This window comes from Ranitomeya variabilis, chromosome 4, assembly GCF_051348905.1.
Source record: "Ranitomeya variabilis isolate aRanVar5 chromosome 4, aRanVar5.hap1, whole genome shotgun sequence".
In the NCBI taxonomy this organism is placed as follows: domain Eukaryota; kingdom Metazoa; phylum Chordata; class Amphibia; order Anura; family Dendrobatidae; genus Ranitomeya; species Ranitomeya variabilis.
This window is the reverse complement of record NC_135235.1, coordinates 47,237,786-47,259,781: the sequence shown is the minus strand read 5'-3', so window position 1 is coordinate 47,259,781 and position 21,996 is coordinate 47,237,786. Positions and strand designations below refer to the sequence as shown.

Below are 21,996 nucleotides of genomic sequence, written 5' to 3'. Positions count from 1 at the left end.
TCTCGGTGTTCGGTAGATTTAACATGTCCGCAGTTCATGATTTGATTATGGATTGCAATGTCCGGGATAGTTGCGGGTTTCCTGACCTGAACAGGCGTATATGTGACCGTTCTATCTGGGTCAGGCGACGTAGCGATCTGCACATGGACCATGCATTACAGATTTTTGGAACTATACATAAACTAATGAAGACAGCAACTCTTTGGAGATGTGCAGATCTCACATCCAGCCTATATTACTGGGAGGGCCACTCCCATGCAGGAAAAATCAATCTGCAACAGGCTGCAAACTGCATATTAGGGGATGAAAATGATTGAGTTTACAGAGTTAAACTATTTTATTAAATAAAAGGTAACCACAGCCATACATAAATCAGTTTTCCTCATGTTAATTAGGTGTATAGCTTTTACCATGGAAGCCCAGCCACCCATGATATAGGAACTGGAGTAAATCCCCTGGTAACCCAACTAAAATAATCTCAGGAGTTTCAATTAATCTAAACACATGTATGTGAGGAGGAACAGGAGTTGAAGGGGTCTTTAAAAAGAAAAAAAAAAAGCACACAACAGTTTCTAAACTTAACGTTAAATGTACCACTAATTACAGTTCTGCATAATACAGGAAAATGGACATCAAAGCATAACCATAGGCTTTATTTTGGGAAGTGCGTACGTGGCACCAGTGACCAAGAAAGGTATTTTGGGTTTACTCTTCTGTTCGAAACCTTTTACGGCAAAAGAACAAGCAGCTAGAATATGGACAGCGCCTTACACTTCTTAATTGTTTGCATTGCTGACAATATGACACAAGCCATCTTTTACTGGACTGTTTATTGAGGCCTGAGCCAGGGTGCAAAAAAAATAAAATAAAAATAACAAGTAGAGCTTTAGGAACACATTCGAGTCCCTGAAACAAAGCAGGTGGTGTTCAGATGCCTAAAGCAATGTATCATTTCACTTTTCATTAAATTAACTCCCATGTACGGAAAAATATTACACTGTCACCACTGTCTGTCTGGAATATTAGAGCTGAGGAAAAAGACTTACGGTACCGGAACCCGAGCCGGTGGCCTTGTTGGTAGTCCGAGTCCACCAGGCCACAGCATTATGAATATCCTACTACCTGTGCCTCTTCTGATTAGTAGGCTTGGCACGATGTCATGCGTGTGTGATGTTGCAATGATGACATAATGCTGGACCTACTAACTAGAAGAAGCGCCAGGGATGAAGCAGATAGAAGGTTCTGATGTGGCAACCAAGGACTACCAACGTGGTCGTTGGATCAGGTCCCGAAAATCTTTTTGCTTAATATACATACATTTAAATTAACCTGGATACTTTATGTATTTACTGGGCCCCCTTGCTAAGCCAGGTGTCCTGTTACAGCTACACGTTTCAGGAGGAATGTCAGCTGCCATTACATCCCCCAATCCTTAGTACCAATAATGTAGGAGAAAATAAAGGGCAAATATGGTCTTACCCGAGGGAGATATCAAGACACACGATCAGTTTGCACTCACCTGATGTATCTAGTCAAAAGGCATGTAGGTCGACAGTTGCTGCAGATCCACGGGTCAGACTAGTGACCTATCACGTACAAACCGTGGAAAATTTTGTGGATATCCTCCGCGCTACTGTGCAATTAAACATCCAGGCAGGTAGAAGATAAAACTTGATGATTTATGGATTTACAGATCTATGTCATCTCCTGAGGAAGAAGTCTTTGGACTTCGAAACGCGTTGAGAATCAGAATAAATCATCAAGTTTTATCTTCTACCTGCCTGGATGTTTAATTGCACAGTAGCGCAGAGGATATCCACAAATTTTCCACGGTTTATCCCCCAATCCTTCACACTGGGTATTCTACATATCTTGCCAATCAATGGGCGATGGAAGGCGGTAAACATGAAAAAAAAAATACCAGAGTGCTTAGGTTAAAATAATACATCTTAAAGGATGCGAACGCCTTTGGGGCAGATTTTCAAATTAAATACAAGTATTCTGGCCTAAAATGAATTTTATTTTTGCAAGTCAGGTTTTATTCAAAACTTTAGCTAATTTGGCTTCTAAACTTTGATATAGTCAAAAAGAAAAGGAGAAGGTGTAGAATCACAGTCACTTGCCCACTTTGGATCAGAATCGCAGATCACATTTACCCATAAAAGTCCATCTATTGGAGTCAGTATAAAATTGACCAACTCAAGACTCTTGTGGGGGGAAGGTAGAGTTGGGGCTGTTGTGAGCACGGATCCACATGGGTAACAGAGAGAGGCCTGTTAGGACAGAGGTATCAATGAGAGGATTATGAGCCGATGTCGTAATAATTGACCGTCTTCTTTGGTAACAAAAAGTTGTGAGCGTGGGGGGGCACAAGGGGAAAAAAAATGGGAAATAAGGACTACTTGCTATGATGTTTCCTGCATATAATAAGCACAGGTAGATTCCTGCTCTTCTTTCACTTTTGAACACAGGAGCAGCAGCAGGCAAAAAAACATACAGAAGTACCGAGTTGGGCGGCTGTGAATCCAGCATTGAAGAGAGGTAAAATAGTTGACTAAAGCTACAGCTCGATCTGTCTACATCTGCCAGTTTCTCACAGAGCGCTCGTCACTCCTCCTCTCCTTCTCATCTCCATACAGCAGTGTTCCCCCAACTATGATTCTCAAGAGCCACCAACAGGTCAGGCTTTCAGGATTTCCTTAGAATTGCACAGGTGATGGATTTATTGCCTTTCCAGATGATGCATTTATCACCTGGGCAATACTAAGTAAATCCGGAAAACATGACCTATTGCGGGATCTTGAGAACCAGAGTTGGAGAACAAGGCCGTAAGTTATGCCTCCTATTTTGCTCTAATCTAAGACTTATGGTAATTTATATGCTGGCAGAGCATCTGGCTTTAAAGAAAAAAAAGAAACAAAAAAATATTAGTCGTGGATGGTGAGTTCAGAATACAGGGGAAGGGAAAGAACTGGTTCATCAGTGGAGGAAAAAAAAACAAACCCTAAAACACGACCATTTGAAAACCGCAGAGAGCAGAAAAATGCTCCATATATAAGACACCGCACAAAACGTCTCAACGTGGTGTGTCTACTACGATTTTTAAATTTTAAAGAAGCATTCCTGCCAAAGTTTTTTATCTTCTTAATATATTGCAATCATCACATTATACAACACTGGGTTCTTACAATTGCTCATTTTGCCTTTCTACTCAGCTAACTCTTCTTTTCCCTGCTCTATGTAGAAACAGGAAATCTCTTGTCCCTGCATTTATCATTCCCTTCTTCAGCTCCTGACCCAGCTGCTCCCTCCGCCAGGGATTCTTGCAGTGACTTATGACTCATACATGAAAAATTGACCTTCTGTTTCTATATAGAGCTTAGAAGGATTCAGTTAGTCAGTTTTTAATCCCGTGATGTCAGACGTAATGAAAAAGAGAAGAATTAGCTGTTTAGAAAGGTAAAATGAGCAATTGTAAGCACACAGTGCTACATAATGAAGATTGCACTATATTAATAGGATACAAATTTTGATGGGAGCGCTTCTTTAATAAGTGAAAAGTGGAACAGTAAAGTTTTTCTCTTCTACAAACTACATTATAGAACAAATATGGAATAAATAAATTAAAGTTTTAGGCTTACGGCGCTCATCTTCTAGAGTACCTGGAATGTCCATGAATTACTGTGGCATTAAAGGGAATCTGTCAGCAGGATTTCACACCTCAAACTGTATGCATTTATAGCTCAAAGTAATCCAGAAACACATGGTCAGTCAGTTCCTCAGTTACTGAGAAATCAATGTTTGAATTGATATGCACACAAAGTTGTAGATCTGGAGCCTGTCACTCCAGCTCTATTTCTGACCAGTGCAGCCTCCTCCTGCTGCTTGACCGACAGCCTCTATGCTGAGGGACTTCAGATAATGGATGTGGAATAGAGCTGGAATGAAGAAGGCTTCAGATCTACCACCTTAATTGTAGATCAACTCAAATACTGATTTCCCGGTAATGGAGGAACGGACTGGCCATTTAAAGGTAGTGCTGAACTTGACTTTGAAAGAGCTACATGCACTTACAAATAGTTTGAGGGATGGAGGGGGGGAATTCCTTTGTGCCATTATGTGGATGACAATTAACATTCTGAAAGATTTTCATCATAATGGCTAAATCGTTGGAGGAGATCCATTAATGCATTGGAACCAATATTTTGCCAATTGAGGAGGGACGTGTTAAGGGGAAAGTGGGGTGATAGGAAGAGGAAAAAAACAGTTGAAAGTTGACAAGCTTTAAATTTGCATATGTGGGTGGGAGTAAACATTTTATATTTAGTTTTTTTTCATAAAGAGGTACACAAACCTCACAAATTTTCCCAATGCAGAAGCACAGTTGCAAATTGAACTGTTGCCAGTAGCCAAATATGTCAAAATCCAGGTAAATCCTGCCACCTCCTACGTATTACAAAATCTATCCTCCTCCCAACAATTAAATGTGTGTACAAGTTGTGTTACATTTTTAGGGGGATGCTGCCTTGGGTACACATGCAAATAGGAAAAATAGTTAATCATATATTTGCTCAGAGAACACAAGATGACCTTTCATATTAACCTACAGAACATCTTTTCGAGCCTCTCCCAGCCAGATGTAACAGAAGCAGAGGGTGAAGTAATGCCAGTGTGCACACTCACTAACCAACTTTACTTCTCCTTACACAAACTACACATAAAATCAGTATGAGTAATGAAAAGATGCTAACCTCAGTAGATATATTGATAGTTTTAGAATGAAAGAGGACCATTCACTTGTTTATTCTTTTAAAATCGTAACTTCTCCAATTGGCAATATTTGGCAAATTCAGGAATTTTTTTTTTACGTGCCCCTGCATTTCAAAGTAATACCCTTATTCCCACAGTAATAAAGAACACTCAATATTCAAGTTTTCCCTTTAATCAACTGGCCGTACACTGTTGAACTTTCATGTGGGTGTTTTCTTTTTCTCCTCTATGATGCAGACCAATCAAAATACATCTGCATTTATAAAGGGAGAAAAAGCAAATCGCCTACAGAGAAGGTCACAGCTGTAGCCTGGCTCGGCATGTTTTCAAGCCATAGTTGCCTTGTCCCTTCCTGTAATTGGGGCCGCCAGAGTACAGGAGTCCATGAACACTGTAGAACCAGAGCACAAGAGAAAAGGAGCACACTACATCACCTGTACCATTCAATCAGGTTCACTGCTACTGCCCACAAGCGCCCCAATCAGAAAGAAACATTAAGACTTTGGAGTGAGAAAATCCTGAGCATTGCTACAGCAGTGACCTTCTCTGAGGGCATCTGCTTGTTCTCCTCTTTGATATTGGCCATTCAAAACACAACTGCTTCATAGAGAAGTAGCAAATGGCAACAGAATTTCTGTGGCATCCATCAAGACAAAGAAAAAAATGTGCTTTTTTAAGATAATCAAAATTAAAATGGTTTTATTATTGATCTGCTGGATTGTGTGTGCATGCCTTCGTTGGTCTGTGTATCTTGAAGCTGAACGTTACTGAAAGCTGCAGCACATCTCCGTGTACAGAATACACCCATGTTTGCCATTTGTAAAAGTCAATCAGCAGAGAACAAACAGATGTTGGCACAACACTGCTCTCACACCACAGCCTGAAGAGGGCTTCCATGGGATAGTGGTTAGGAAAGATTAATAGGCTTCAAGCAATTCTAATCCTAAAGACGTCAACATCATACAAGCCTATTTAACTCCATCGTGCTACACGGACAACGACTCTATACTTACAAGCTTCGAATTTATGTAGCTGTTTCAGAGCTAGTACTTGCTCATTGCATTTCTGTAGGATGTATCAGTATGGAACACATTACATGCTCAGCCGACTTGTAGACCTGACTCATCGAATTCCTAAAAGGGTTATCCAATCAAATTGTTTTCCTATCCTTTGAAACTTCATACTTGCACACAACATTTTTCTTAGCACCAGTACAGGATAGCCACATGGATCAAAAGCCACATGAGATTAGTCCGGTAGAGAGAGAATGGCAGCTGTTTATAATAATGAGGACAGGTCCTCCCTAACGCTTCAAAATGACTCCCGCCCTCCCACCCAGCCTTCTACTCTTCCCCAATGCTGGGTTAGCCTACAGTGGTCCCTATAAGTGATTCCAAAGCACTTCAGCCTATGTAATCAAGGACTGATCTGGAGACCCAAAATGAGGAAACTGACGTTACTTGTACATCACTGCCACATAGCGCCCTCTTTAGTCCATTAGAGTCCATACACATTAGATGGCTATCGGCAAACAATGCTTCGGCCAACAACCATCTAAGAAGACTCTCCCATACACTTGTCAGAGCGCTCCTGTGTAATTTAATAGAAAGGTAGAAAGGTTCTGGCTGATCTAGGAATCAGTCCAAGACAGTACATTCTTGATTGACATCTCATTCGATCATCAGTTGACCAGCGCCCCATTAGATCGTTGACCGAATAGGACGAAATTAGCGGGCTCTGCTGATGAAGGCCACAGTATGAGGGCCTTTAAGGAGCCAATTAAAATTATTTGAAGAATTAAACATGTGAAACACAGTCACTGGGACAGGTAGGTGACAAATCAACCCTGAACCCCTTTAAATTTCCAACACCTTTAAAGCCTCCAGTAACATTGAAACTGCTACATACACCCCCCTTTCACGGTTATTGCATTAGTCCATAATAGGCTTAAAACACTGGATTGTCATCATAAGGGTTCTCTAGGCCTCCCTGCTGCCAAACATGGGTCTTTATTCAAGGTAGTTTAAGGCTTGCACAGACAAAAGGTCAACGCATTTCGAGGCCATACAGACGGTCATCACAATTTGTCCATTCAAAATATAACATTTTTGGCTGCCAAAGTTATATTGTATATAAACTAAATGTTCTGACAAAGGGGTCTCTATGACCCTGAATCACGTTGACCTATTTATGGAATCAATCTACTCAGAATGAAGAAATTCTTGACATTGTATGCATGGAGCAGATTCCAGGAGACAGGCCAGTACACCAGGGGATCTAGAGGGGACCATAGAAAGGCAATAACCAAGCAACAGGACAGCTACTTCCTCATTTGTGCAGGAGGAACAGGAGGAGAAGTGCCAGAGCCCTGCAAAATGACCTCCAGAAGGCCAATAACATCCATGTGTCTGCTCAAACTGTCAGAAACAGACTCCGAGATTGTGCTAAGAGGGCCCAACGTTCACAAGTGGGAGTTTTGCTTAAAAACCAACACCGTGCAGGGTGATTGGCATTTGCCAGACAATACCAAGATTGGCAGATTAGACATTGGTGCCCTGTGCTCTTCATGGATGAGAACAGGCTTACACTGAGCACATGTGACAGACATGAGAGTCTGAAGATGCCTTGGAGAACGATCTGCTGCCTGCAACATCCTCCAGCATGAACAGTTTGGCAGTGGGTCAGTAATAGTGTGGAGAGATTTAATTGGAGACCCTCATACACAATGTGAGACCATATGCTGGTGCGGTGGGCGCTGGGTTCCATCTGATGCATGACAATGCTAGGCCTCATGTGGCTGAAGTGTATCAGCAGTTCCTACATGATGAAGGCATTGAAGCTATGGACTGGCCTGCCCATTCCCCAAACCAGAATCCAATCGAGCACATCTGGGACATCATATCAGTCGTTCCATCGACTAACGCCACATTGCATCACAGACTGTCCAGGAGTTGACTTGATGCTTTAATCCATGTCTGAGAGGAGATCCCTCAGGAGAACACCCGCCACCACATAAAGGACCATGCCCAGGCATTTGTAGGGAGGTCATACAGGCACATGGAGGCCACACACTACTGAACATCATTTCCTTGTCTTGCGGCATTTCCACTTGAAGTTGGGTAAGTCTAATTTGACTTTCCACTTTGATTTTGAATATCATTCTAAATCCAGACCTCTGTGGGATATTAATTTTGATTTACATTGATTATTTTTATGTTTTAATGTCCACAACCCATTCCATTATATTTTTTTAATTCATTCAGCAGTGTACATGTTCGCATAGGCTCACCCGAACAGTTACTGTACTTTCTCCCAGAGAAAACTTCAATACATAGAAGAGGCTCAGTATCCCCTTCAGCCTGAGCTTCAGCAACTTCCAGCGCCAGACAGAAGTAATCAATTCAGTAAACCATTCACACTCAGGCTGCAGGTTTTACAGAATATTTTGCAGCTCCAACACATTGCATGAGTCAGCTTGGAAAGCTGAGCAGTCTGTCTCCATTCAGAGACTCTGGAATGTATCTTTCCCAGCTACAGCTCACATTTTGGGTGGACACTCACCAGCTTCAGCACACTCGATTGCTTCATTCAGCAGACTGATACCGCCTAGTGAACACAGGCCCTGGCTCTTCGTCAAAGTTAGTCAGGTGCACCTAATAAAGACCTGCAATGCTAGGATGTAGGTATGGACGTATTATGTATGTACGGACGTATGTATATATATATATGTATATATATATATATATATATATATATATATATATATATATATATATATATATATATATATATATATATATATATATATATATATATATATATATATATATACACACACATATACACATACACACATACACGCATGCATACATACAAATTTTATATATATTAGGAAGATGAAGATGATGGTGGAAGCTGGTGACATTGTGTCAATAGCCACAGTCAAACAATTACTCTATCAACATAGGCCGAAAGGCTACTCTGCCAGGAAGAAGCCATTACTGCAGAAGAAACAAAAAGCCAGAATAATATTCACAAATGCACACAGGAACAAATACCTTAATTTTTGGAGAACTGTCCTGTTGTCTGATGAAACTAAAATTGAACTTTTTGGACATAACGACCATCGTTCCATTTGGAGGAAAAAGGGAGAAGCTTGGAAGCCTAAGAACACCATCCCAACTGTGAACCAGGCGGGTGGTAGCATCGTGTTGTGAGGTTGTTTGGCAGCAGGAGGGACTGGTGCACTTCACAAAATAGAGGTCATCATGAGAAAAGAAGATTATGTGGCAATACTGAAGCAACATCTCAAGACATCAGCCAGGACGTTAAAGTTTAGGCGGAAATGGGTCTTCCAAATGGACAATGGACCCAAATCATACTGCCAAAATGGTAAAGTGGCTTAAGGATAAAGTCAATGTTTTGGAGTGGCCATCACAAAGCCCTGAAAATTTATGGGCAAAGCTGAAAAGGCCGGTGCTAGCAAAGCGACCTACAAACCTAGATCATTTACAACAGTTTTGTCAGAAGGAATGGGCCCAAATTCTGACCAACTATTGTGAGAAGCTTGTGGAAGGATATCCCAAACATTTGAACAAAGTCATTCAGTTTAAGGGCAATGGTGCCAAATACTAATGAAATGTATGTAAACTTTTGACGTTGCAATAAGTAATAAAAATGCCTTAAAACATTCTCTCTTTCTCTCATTATTCTGGCATTTAGCAAGTAATAATTATGGTAATCCTAAGTGACCTAATACGGGAAAGGTTTATTCTGATTTGATGTCAGATATTGGGAAAAACCTGCAGATGTGTGTTTTTATATAGTGTATGGAAACTTCTGGTTTCAACTATATATATATATATATATATATATATATATATATATATATATATATATATATATATATATATATATATATATATATAGCACCCCAGGAGTTCGGATACCACAGTAGTGCAGTCTTCCTCACGGGGAGGATAGTGCTATGTCTGGAGACAAGTGAGATTTCCTTTGGTAGGTTTACACATACATACAACACCTTCCACTTCCAGGCCAGGATGGAGAGCTCCAAGCCCTGTTCTAGGGCAGCTTCCCTCACTAAAGATCTTGGTTTGGAGGCAGAGAGAGTTCAGTTAGTAGCAGAGGTCTGTGTGCGAGGACAGACAGGAGTGGAGCACAGAGGAGAGTGAAAGCTCCAAGAGGCCACAAGCAAGCCTCTGAAGAGTATCAGCGCAAGAATCCGGGTACCGGGAGCCCGAGGCTTTTGTGGATTATAAAACACAGAGCAGAACCGGAGGGTATTGTTCTACAAGGACTTTGCCCATAATTACCTGTGGCACAGCAGCACCTAGGAGCCTGGAGTCACCGAGAACAGACCCCAGTTCACACGGCCCGAGCTGCCTGCCATAAAAGGTACCTGTCCTAGGACAGCAGAACGATTAAAGACCTTGTTGAGACACTTACTGGCAGCAGGGACTTAGAGACAGAAAGCACAGAGTGGTAGGCTCCCACCTGACTTACCCAGGGGGTCGTGCTTGTCTCTGGACTGCCCAGACATCTCTGCCAACCCTGTGGTCTGGTGCCCTGGACTGTGGATGCTGAAGTCTTCAGTAAAGGTAAAGAGACTGCAACCTTGTGTCCTCGTTCTTTACTGCACCTCTCACCATATCACCATCTACACACCGGGAGCCCTGGGGATATACTTCACCTGTGGGAAGATATACCATCTAGCTGCCATAGCATCCCCCAGCAGACCCCTAAAGCAGCGTCGGTCATCCTGACCGAATTCCACAGGTGGCGTCACAAACAAACTCTATCCCTTTAAAGACCTTTCCCTTTTACATGGGCGCCCTGGGCCACGGACCGGGTCGCAGTCACCGCGACATCCCCCTGTGAACCGCAGGACCCGATACAGAGTGACCCCTAGCCCTCGGGGCGACTCATATACCTAGAGTGTAAAGTGTTAATAATACAGAAGTTACATGCAAAATCTTAAGTGATTACATATTTTGGAGGATTCTGTTCTAAAGCCAGGGAGGAAATTGATGAAAACGTTATCACTTTATCAGAGATGAACTTTATAAAATAAAAAAAACTTAACTGTAAAGAATTGACTTGGAACAAGGTGTTCATACACTACCCATCAAGTGCTTTCCCACGGAGCTAGTACTGCAAACATGCGTTTAGATGGTAAAACGACTATTCATTCTGGCTTTAAATAGTGACCTAAACCATTATAACCAGCACTCCTGTGTCAGCACAATAAGACTCAGGGGACAAGCAGAAATAAGTGAAAAACGTCAAACATTGACACTGGCAATTATTGCATACTGTCAAACATATAAAAGATGGCAAAAAACTCCTACAAAACATCTATCCTGGAATCCTGGCTGAAGATTTACCTAAACTGACACATTGCAGCAATTCTGAACTACAAACATATTTCTTTCTAGGTTTATCGTTAATATAAGGCCAGGTTTCAAATTTTAATGGGGCCCATGATGTCCGCAGGTCCTTGTGTACGTCAAATACGCCACCTTGCACCACGGAGTTCTACATGAGCTGCCTGCCATTACATGCACTGATCGTATAAGTAAAAGGTATCGGTCAGCTTGATTTCACCCCAAACTATTTGCTTGAGCTACATGTACATGTAAAGACAATTCCAGCCATACCTTTAGCAGGCATGTCTGTCCGTCCACTAGCAGAATTTTTGAATCAACATGCAAATGAGGCTGAAGTACTTCCCAAGCTATTGCCCCTCTGGCTCAACTCCCCACCCAGAGGCACCATGTTCAGCATGACCGACAGCTCCTTTGTTTGAAAATTCACAGCAAAAGAACAGAGCTGCAGAGACAAGAGGTTTGGGAAGTGCTACAACACGCCCAAAGCACTGCAGCCTTATTTGCATATTGATACAAACTACAGTGCATCAGTAAAGGAGGAATGGAACAGCCAGCTAAAAATATGCCTGGAATTGTTTTGGCAAACCAGGGAGGAGGAGTCGGACTTTGGAGGAGTCGGACTTTGGAGGAGTCGGACTTTGGAGGAGTCGGACTTTGGAGGAGTCGGACTTTGGAGGAGTCGGACTTTGGAGGAGTCGGACTTTGGAGGAGTCGGACTTTGGAGGAGTCGGACTTTGGAGGAGTCGGACTTTGGAGGAGTCGGACTTTGGAGGAGTCGGACTTTGGAGGAGTCGGACTTTGGAGGAGTCGGACTTGTTATAAAGTGGCCCGACCCCTAAAATGTATAATAAATTGGGTAGAGTAGTTGCAGGGCAGGATGTGCTGTAAAAGATTTATAATAATTTTGCAAAGTTCTGAAATGTCCTATAAATGTCTGTTTTGTTCCTGATCTAAGGATCTCTGCTTTTAGTTGAGATGAATCTGTGCTGCACTTTATGCACATGCTCAGTAGTCACCAGTGCTGTGGAGTCGGAGTCAGGGAAATTGAGGAGTCGGAGGTTTGGCTTACCGACTTCACAGCCGTTGTTGCAAACAATTGTCAAAATGCCTGTAGTTGAGGAACTGCAGTAATAGCTATAATGGTTTTCAGTTCTTTTCTTAAGGAGCTTTACTTCACAGAGGAGTTTATGTAGAAGCCACACACCATATGGGAATTCTTATCTCCCAAACCAGCTGTTCATAGTTTACTTCTTAAGATGTTCATAAAAACAAATACTTACATAGTGCATCAAACGAGTCACAAGGACCCTAATGAGATAGTTGAGGAATACTGAACAGATTATATTTAAACAGTAATGGTCGCCCTACATATTAGACTAAAGTCAACTGAACTAGCCAACATCGGCGGAATAGGCGAAAAGATTAAATTTGTTCAGGAGTCTCCTGACTAAGTTGATGTCTGAAAATACAGCGTTCCAGATCAGTTTATTTCCTAAGGCTGATTCTTTTGCTACCTAAAAGATAAATTGGGCCCTCTCATTGAGAATGTGGAAGAAATATCAGTAGCAAATCAGATGATTCCCATCCTTTTGTTTTAACCAAAGTTTTGCCATATTATTGACACAATAGTGTCCAATGGAAAAAGTGAATTCCTTTTTCTTAAATTCATTAAGAAAAATAAAAACCTATAAACATTGTAAATTAATTTATCTGTGCATCCAGTGGTCAGCACTTTAAGGGCACATTGATTAATGTTTAACTTCATCTTCCACAAGGTCTGAATTCTACTTAAAACTGAATATTGTTACGTGATGACACTGTCTATCATGCAACTCATCCAAAAATAAAAATCAAATAACAAAAGAAATATAGAGCAGCTTATAAAAGATTTATCTGCAAAGGAGGACACAGCTGCACCTAAAGAGCCAATCTGCAGAAAGAAGACACAGCAGTTTGTTATGGGGTAATATGGAAAAAAAAAATAATAAAAAGTTAAGCAGAATTAAAAGGTTCGTAGGAGTCTCTGATTGCTTTATATACAGCAAGCCACAGGAGGAAGGTAATTTATTTTATTATTTAGCCTCTTTCTCCAAAAGACAGGAAGGCTCACAGAGCTGCCAAAATAGTTATACAACAGAGAGCCTGACTTCAGTGTCCCATTGGTAAAGAGTCAGAGCTATTACACTAGGATATATTTGTTTTAGTTTTCATAAATATATAGCATTTCAGAAAGATTTTTATATTTTGATCCGGTTTTACTTTCAACCCTTCACGACGTGACCAATCTTCGTTTTTTTTGGTACCCTTCTTTCCATAACTTTATTTTACTGTCCACATAAACATATGACAGCTTGTGTTTTGCAGGACAAGCTGTACTTTTAATTCACACCATTCATTTTACCACAAAGTGTATTGGAAAACAGGAAAAAGTAACATTACAACTGGGTAAAGATTGTGAAAAAAAACATGAATTTTTTTTAATTTTTAATCATCTTTATTTTTAATGGTGGTGGTGGGGCAGTGTGTTATTCAATTAAAAAAAAAAAAAAAAGCTTTTATCCAACTTTTCACTTTGTTCTAGCTAGTGCCCTTAGGGGACTTGAAGCTGCTATCGATTGTGCTATATACAATGATGCCACAGCATTGCTGGCCGCAGGCAAGGTTTCAAAGGAGCTCCATGATGACAAGAACGGGATCTTGAGTAGAATTGGCCAATTTTTTGCCCTAAATATTCTGTTCTTTTCTTATTTTCTACAGCAGTAATACAATTCAAATTTCGTATATTTCATGTTTGCCTTGCAGTTATACATTGAGATGGCAACTCTTCGTAAGCACCTGTACACACTTGTTTTCTGTTCGGAAGGGATGATCAGTCTTTTGTTACATGTATAAATAGGATCTCTAACCGAGCACTCCACCTTTTAGCCTTTGGAGGTTTTAGGCTATGTGCACACGTCAGGATTTCTTGCAGAAATTTCCTGAATAAAACCGGACATTTTCTGCAAGAAATCCACATGTATTTTTTTCGCGTTTTTGTGCGGTTTTTTTGCGGATTTCTTGCTTTTTTTTCCCGGAGATTTCCCAGTGCAATAATATAGTGGGAAATTCGCAAAAAAATCCACAAAATTAATTAACATGCTGCGTTTTTTACCGCAATGCGTTTTTTTTTGCGGGAAAAAAAAAGCAACATGTGCACAAAAATTGCAGAATGCATTATAAATGATAGGATGCATATGTATGCATTTTTTATGCGTTTAGCACATTTTTAAAGCGAAAAAGTGCGAAAAATCATGAACATGTGCACACAGCCTTGATCACAGCAGGATCCTACCTACCCATATACATGTAGGCTATCAGCTCAGGACAGGAATCACACTAGGTTAGGTCCAAGCAATAAGAATCGCCTTATCACGGCTGCTGGGTATACATGAATTGGCTAATTCATGCGCCAAGTATTCTCGTTATTTCCTATTTTCTAGAGCAGTAAAGCACTTAAAATTGTATGTATTTCATGTTTACACAATATAGTACTACAGAGTGCAACTTTGTTAATTTGGGCAGACCCCTGGCTGCCAAAGCAACCCATCGGCGACCCACGATCATGTCACGAGTACGCCGATGGGCATATGAAATGATGCACCACCTGCCGGCACTTTAACAAGTTAACAGCTTTGTGCCGGCCGTGATAGTTAGTGGCAGGTCCTGGCTGTAACACAGTCATCACCGGATAAGTACGGGTCAAGCTCATCTCATGAGCCCGCTTCATACGCCGGCTTCCAACTTGTGGTGTATGTTTATGACAGGTTTCGTGAATGGGGTAATGAAGCTTTCCAGGAGCATTGGATCCTCTCTAATGTCTACCGTTATCAGGGCATTTCGAATTACGGCGTTGGCGAATGCACACAGTGTTTACTTATGTTCAATTACTGAAATTGATTAAAAGTTCTACAAATAGCCCCGTCACCAAACAGGCTGTGGAGAAAAACATCAGTCACGATGGAATAAAAACATTGTGGTCTGTGGCTGATCTGTGGTTTGCTCTATATAGCTTGATAGAGCCTAAACTTGCTGAAAATATTTTCCAGTGCCTTTTTGGCGTTTTTGGGTTCATTTCATTGCTCGCTTACAAGACTTCACACGGCAAGCATTTTATTTAACTGCGAACAAAGAATTCTTTCACTACAGCTTTGATCGGAAAGAATGAATGGAAGATTTATCACACGGAAATATTTTGCCAAGGGCTTAATGTGCGTAAAATTAAAAAAAAAAAAAAAAAAACATCTTAAAGAAGCTATTTACCCCTCCATGGACAAGAAGGTGCACACAATGTTATACACAAGTCTACGGCAATACAGGTTTAACACCGTATGTCACAATGACCTGGAACCTGTGACAGACGGCCTAATTTATAGTTTGTCTCCAAGGGAACCTGGAAACTATTTTGTTATTTGGGTATGCATTGCAGTGCGGAGCCCACACACACTTAGCTGTTGCCATTGTGTCTTCTCGGGCAATTACTACATTTAAACTTCTAATTTCTGATGAACAGATATAGCTTCGGGCTACGCAAAAATTACAGTTTCTTTAATAGGAAAATCATTCCAATTACCATTTCAATTATGAATGCGAGGATAGAAAATCCATGGCCATTTCTCAGTTGTAGAGCTCTAGAAAGTACGGACTTCAATTTATAAAGACATTAAATACACATACACACACACACACACACACAAACAGGCATACACACACACACAGGCAGGCACACACACACAGGCAGGCACACACACACAGGCAGGCACACACACACAGGCAGGCACACACACACAGGCAGGCACACACACACAGGCAGGCACACACACACAGGCAGGCACACACACACAGGCAGGCACACACACACAGGCAGGCACACACACACAGGCAGGCACACACACAGGCATACATACAAGCACACACACACACACACACACACAGGCATACGCATACAGGTAGGCATACACACAGGCATACACAAACACACAGGCATACACAAACACACAGGCATACACAAACACACAGGCATACACACAGGCATACACACACAGGCATACACACACAGGCATACACACACACACAGGCATACACACACACACACAGGCATACACACACACACACAGGCATACACACACACAGGCATACACACACACACAGGCATACACACACACACAGGCATACACACACACACAGGCATACACACACACACAGGCATACACACACACACAGGCATATATACACACACAGGCATATATACACACACAGACATACAGCACAGACCAAAAGTTTGGACACACCTTCTCATTTAAAGATTTTTCTGTATTTTCATGACTATGAAAATTGTGCATTCACACTGAAGGCATCAAAACTATGAATTAACACATGTGGAATTATATACTTAACAAAAAAGTGTGAAACAACTGAAAATATGTCTTAAATTCTAGGTTCTTCAAAGAAGCCACCTTTTGCTTTGATGACTGCTTTGCACACTCTTGGCATTCTCTTGATGAGCTTCAAGAGGTAGTCACTTCACAGGTGTGCCCTGTCAGGTTTAATAAGTGGGATTTCTTGCCTTATAAATGGTGTTGGGACCATCAGTTGTGTTGTGCAGAAGTCTGGTAGATACACAGCTGATAGTCCTACTGAATAGACTGTTAGAATTTGTATTATGGCAAGAAAAAAGCAGCTAAGTAAAGAAAAACGAGTGGCCATCATTACTTTAAGAAATGAAGGTCAGTCAGTCCGAAAAATTGGGAAAACTTTGAAAGTGTCCCCACGTGCAGTGGCAAAAACCATCAAGCGCTACAAAGAAACTTGCTCACATGAGGACCGCCCCAGGAAAAGAAGACCAAGAGTCACCTCTGCTTCTGAGGATAAGTTTATCTGAGACACCAGCCTCAGAAATCGCAGGTTAACAGCAGCTCAGATTAGAGACCAGGTCAATGCAACACAGTTCTAGCAGCAGATACATCTCTACAACAACTGTTAAGAGGAGACTTTGTGCAGCAGGCCTTCATGGTAAAATAGCTTCTAGGAAACCACTGCTAAGGACAGGCAACAAGCAGAAGAGACTTTTTTGGGCTAAAGAACACAAGGAATGGACATTAGACCATTGGGAATCTGTGCTTTGGTCGGATGAGTCCAAATTTGAGATCTTTGGTTCCAACCACCGTGTTTTTGTGCGACACAGAAAAGGTGAACGGATGGACTCTACATGCTTGGTTCCCACCGTGAAGCATGGAGGAGGAGGTGTGATGGTGTGGGGGTGCTTTGCTGGTGACAGTGTGGGGATTTATTCAAATTTGAATGCATACTGAACCAGAGTGGCTACCACAGCATCTTGCAGCGGCATGCTATTCTATCCAGTTTGCGTTTAGTTGGACCATCATTTATTTTCCAACAGGACAATGACCCCAAACACACCTCCAGGCTGTGTAAGGGCTACTTCACCAAGAAGGAGAGTGATGGGGTGCTACACCAGATGACCTGGCCTCCACAGTCACCAGACCTGAACCCAATCGAGATGGTTTGGGGTGAGATGGACCGCAGAGTGAAGGCAAAAGGGCCAACAAGTGCTAGGCATCTCTGGGAACTCCTTCAAGATTGTTGGAAGAACATTTCCAGTGACTACCTCTTGAAGCTCATCAAGAGAATGCCAAGAGTGTGCAAATCAGTCATCAAAGCAAAAAGTGGCTACTTTGAAGAACCTAGAATATAAGACATATTTTCAGTTGTTTCACACTTTTTTGTTAAGTATATAATTCCACGTGTGTTAATTCATAGTTTTGATGCCTTCAGTGTGAATGTACAATTTTCATAGTCATGAAAATACAGAAAAATCTTTAAATGAGAAGGTGTGTCCAAACTTTTGGTCTGTACAGTATACAGACACACAGATATACACACACACGCATACGTATATACACACACACACACACACACACACACAGTACTGGATGGTGTAGGATCGCTTTAATACTTTACGCCTTTAGATAAAATAGCGTAAAGAAATTTGTGCATTCCTAATTCTGTACAACCCCATTAAAGACAAAAAACAAACAGCTCATGCATTGGGCCCAATATTGCAGCACAGTTCCATTCACTGATGTAGTCAAAGTGAACCCGTCAGCGGATACACGCGCCCGTAGGTAGAGACCGGTCCCTCCAGGGAGTGGGGAGAAGCTGCAGGGGACCCGCCTGTCTGACTAGTGTAGAGCATGGCTCAGTCCCCGGCAGCTATTCAAGTATGCTATTGGGCACATTCAGATGTCCGTGCAACTTGGTTCAGGATCCGACCACAATGCGTGGACTGGCCGCGGCTCTCCTGGCCAGAGGTGACAGCTTTAGGCTACTTTCACACTAGTGTCGGTACGGGCCCGTCGCAGTGCGTCGGGCCGACGTACCGACGCATGCTGGAAATTTCTGCAAGATGTGGGCAGCGGATGCAGTTTTACAATGCATCCGCTGCCCATTCTGCAGTCCGGGGTGGAGGGGGCGGAGTTTCGGCCACGCATGCGGTCGAAAATGGCGGACTCGACGCACAAAAAAAGTTACATGGAACTTTTTTTTGTGCTGACGGTCCGCCAAACACAATGCATCCGTCGCACAACGTGTGGCCATACGTCGCAATGCGTCGCTAATGTAAGTCTATGGGGAAAAAACGCATCCTGCGGGCAACTTTGCAGGATGCGTTTTTTCTCCTAAACAACGCATTACGACGTAGGCAAAATGACGCTAGTGTGAAAGTAGCCTTATAGAACTATATGAAGCAGTCACGTTTTGGTCAGAAGACCAGTGGCCAATCCGTACAATGTGGACCGATCTAGAACAAATTTGCGCGGAATGCCGCAGCGTCTCAGAGTCAATCTTACCTGGCTGAGTTCATACAGCCAGCGCCAGATGCCCCCTCCCGGATTGCGAAGAATATATCTACCGTCAGGTTAACTTTTAAGCTGCAATACCACAGATAAGATGTGGATATGTTTGGCACAGATTCTGGAAGAAAGCAGCCATGTTTTTCTAATCATTGAAAGAGAAAGGAAAAAAAACAAAAAACAACAACAATAGTTATTAATCCAAACACTTTGGCGAACAAGACTCTGGTGGTCTCCATCAGGACTGTAAGTGATGACATCTTGTCTGCCAAGTTATCCACCCATCGATGCCCTGGTCTGGCACCACATCCCAACTTGTTAATAGCATTTAGAAGGCTGCTTTACAGCAAACTTACAGGTTTACAGGAATGCTTCACTGACTTCTACGGGAGATTGGAGTGGGCAAAAGCCGTGTGAAAAATGAGAAGGTGAGCTTAAAGTGAATGGCAGATCCGGTGTTAAAAAGTTATATTGATAATATTATATACACACACACCAACCACCAGTCAAGAAATATTCAAATTAAATAAGGTTTCATACCTGATAAAATTCCCGCAGCCAATTCTTCTGAAGGTTTTCTGTCTGAAACAATATAAAAATAAAACATTTAGTAAAAAAAAAAAAAAAAATAGTCAATACATTTCCCGCCCTTAAACTTCACTAAAATCTGATAAACAACAGCTTGTAACCTTATTATTTTTTTAGAATTAAGATCAAAATTAAGCTTGATCCAGTTTGCAATATGTGACTGACAGCTCAAGTTCCAGTTACTGACAGTTCTACTGGTGACCAAACACTGAGCCAAAATGTTCTTATTAGGGAGACAAAGTCTGATTACACAGAAAGCAGATTTAGTGCAGAATTGGTGCAGAACTGCACTGTGATGTACAGTACAATGTAAATCAATGTGAAAAAAAAAAAGCTGTGCACATGGTGAAGAAAAATCTGCGCAGAAACGCTGCAGATTTCAAAGAAGTGCATGTCGCTTCTTTTGTGCAGTTCTGCAGCGTTTCGCTGCAGCGTTTCTGCACCCCTCCATGATAAAAATCTGCACTGGTAAAATCTGCACAGAAACTGCACAGAAACTGCATCAAATCTGCACCTGCGTTTTCTGCCAGGAGATGCAGATTTAGTGCACAAAATTCTGCACCACATTTCCTACGTGTGCACTCTACTTTGCCATGATCAGATTTGGTCCTGCAATAGAAAGAAAAGTGAGAAATGTATAAAAGAAATCTTCTCTGTATTCCAGGAGATAAGAAATATCTTTCTCTCCTCCACATTGTCCAGCTTTAAGACAACTAGCTGAAGCAGGAGCCTCTCCCCTCCGCAGTGGGATAAAGGGACATCCTCGGGGGTCGGCTTCTCAGCCAAAGAAGAAAGAAATCACCACCACGAGATTAATTTGTGTTCTTCAAGTTTCTACAAGATTTTTCAGGATCATGTAGAAAAATGTCAAACAGTGAGGGCGGCAATATATCTTGTTTACTCTTACAACTAATTCCAAGATTAAGGGTATGTGCACACGTTGCAGACTTGTGCGTGGATTTTTCCGCGCAGATTCAGAAAAATCCTCATCATTAAACATATCCCCTAGTTAAAAAAAAATAAAAAAATAAAAAAAAAATGGAGGTGTAAAGCAGTTGACGCAACCAAGACAAAACCTGGCGTTATGCAATACTTGTGGAAGCCAATGGGTTTACATACAAAATAAAAGTGCATGGAGCCGCTCTGTGCTTTGATAAGAAGAAATCCTGTGTGAGACCACCCATTCCAGCAGAGTATGTGCCCACTTAGGGAATACATATATTTGCCCAAATGTACTTTTTAAAGGTTACATGTTGAGAAATCAGAAATCACATACGCAATGTAATTACACAGAAATAAAAATAATAAAAAAAAGGTTACATGAAACCTCTGCAAAAGCAGAAGATCATCTCATCCTCCCAAACCACAACCCATGACACCCATCTGCTTATTCCAACCACAAAAAAATAAATAACTAAAACACATCACAAAACAAAATCACAAAATTTACACTGGATACAGATCTTCTATGGAAACACAATGAAATATGACATCGCTGTCAGAAATAAATGTAGATTGTGTTACCGACGGAGAGAAATGACTGGGATGGCGCTGGATCATTACCAAGTGTTTCCTTGCCGGAGGGCAGCTACAGAACATTAGTCCTTTAGATACACTAACTTGGCTGACTTCCCAAAAAATAAACCGGCATTAACTACACCTTTCGACTTCTTTCATACAAAGTCCACAAACTAAATGACAGAAAAAAAAAAAAACACACACGTTTAACCGGAGGTTTTAAAAACATTATTAACTGGTAATTACTCCAATTAAAAATCCAGTCAAAACATGGCACTGTTAAAGGGAACTTGTCACCCCCAAAATCGAAGGTGAGCTAAGCCCGCCGGCATCAGGGGCTTATCTACAGCATTCTGGTCCAGTCCGGGGCCTCCCATCTTCATTCCATGACGTCCTCTTCTTGTATTCACGCTGCGGCGCAGGCGTACTTTATCTGCCCTGTTGAGGGCAGAGCAAAGTACTGCAGTGCGCAGGCACCGGGAAAGGTCAGAGGCCCAGCACCTGCGCACTGCAGTACTTTACACTGCCCTCAACAGGGAAAATCAGTATTCCTGCGCCGGTGAAGTGAAGACAAGAAGAGGACGTCATCGTCAGAAGATAGGAGGCCACGAAACGGAAAGCGACGCCCATTGAACCCGAACCGGGACCGCCCCTGGGTGAGTATAATCTAACCTCTTTTTCTTATCTTTCAGGTTACATCGGGGGCTTATCTACAGCATTCCAGAATGCTGTAGATAAGCCCCTGATGCTGGTGGGCTCAGCTCACCTTCGATTTTGGGGGTGACAGGTTCCCTTTAAAGAAGCGGCAA

At 41.8% G+C, this 21,996-nt stretch overlaps 1 protein-coding gene across 2 annotated transcripts in view; it reads right to left on the bottom strand.

The window, feature by feature from the left end:
- INPP5A (inositol polyphosphate-5-phosphatase A) overlaps positions 1–21,996 on the bottom strand; it is a 473,991-nt gene that overhangs the window by 334,034 nt on the left and 117,961 nt on the right. For both annotated transcript variants that reach the window (XM_077258448.1, XM_077258449.1), the window contains exon 2: positions 19,622–19,663. In XM_077258448.1, the coding sequence (XP_077114563.1) occupies positions 19,622–19,663 (42 nt within the window). The remainder of the gene's footprint in view (positions 1–19,621; positions 19,664–21,996) is intronic.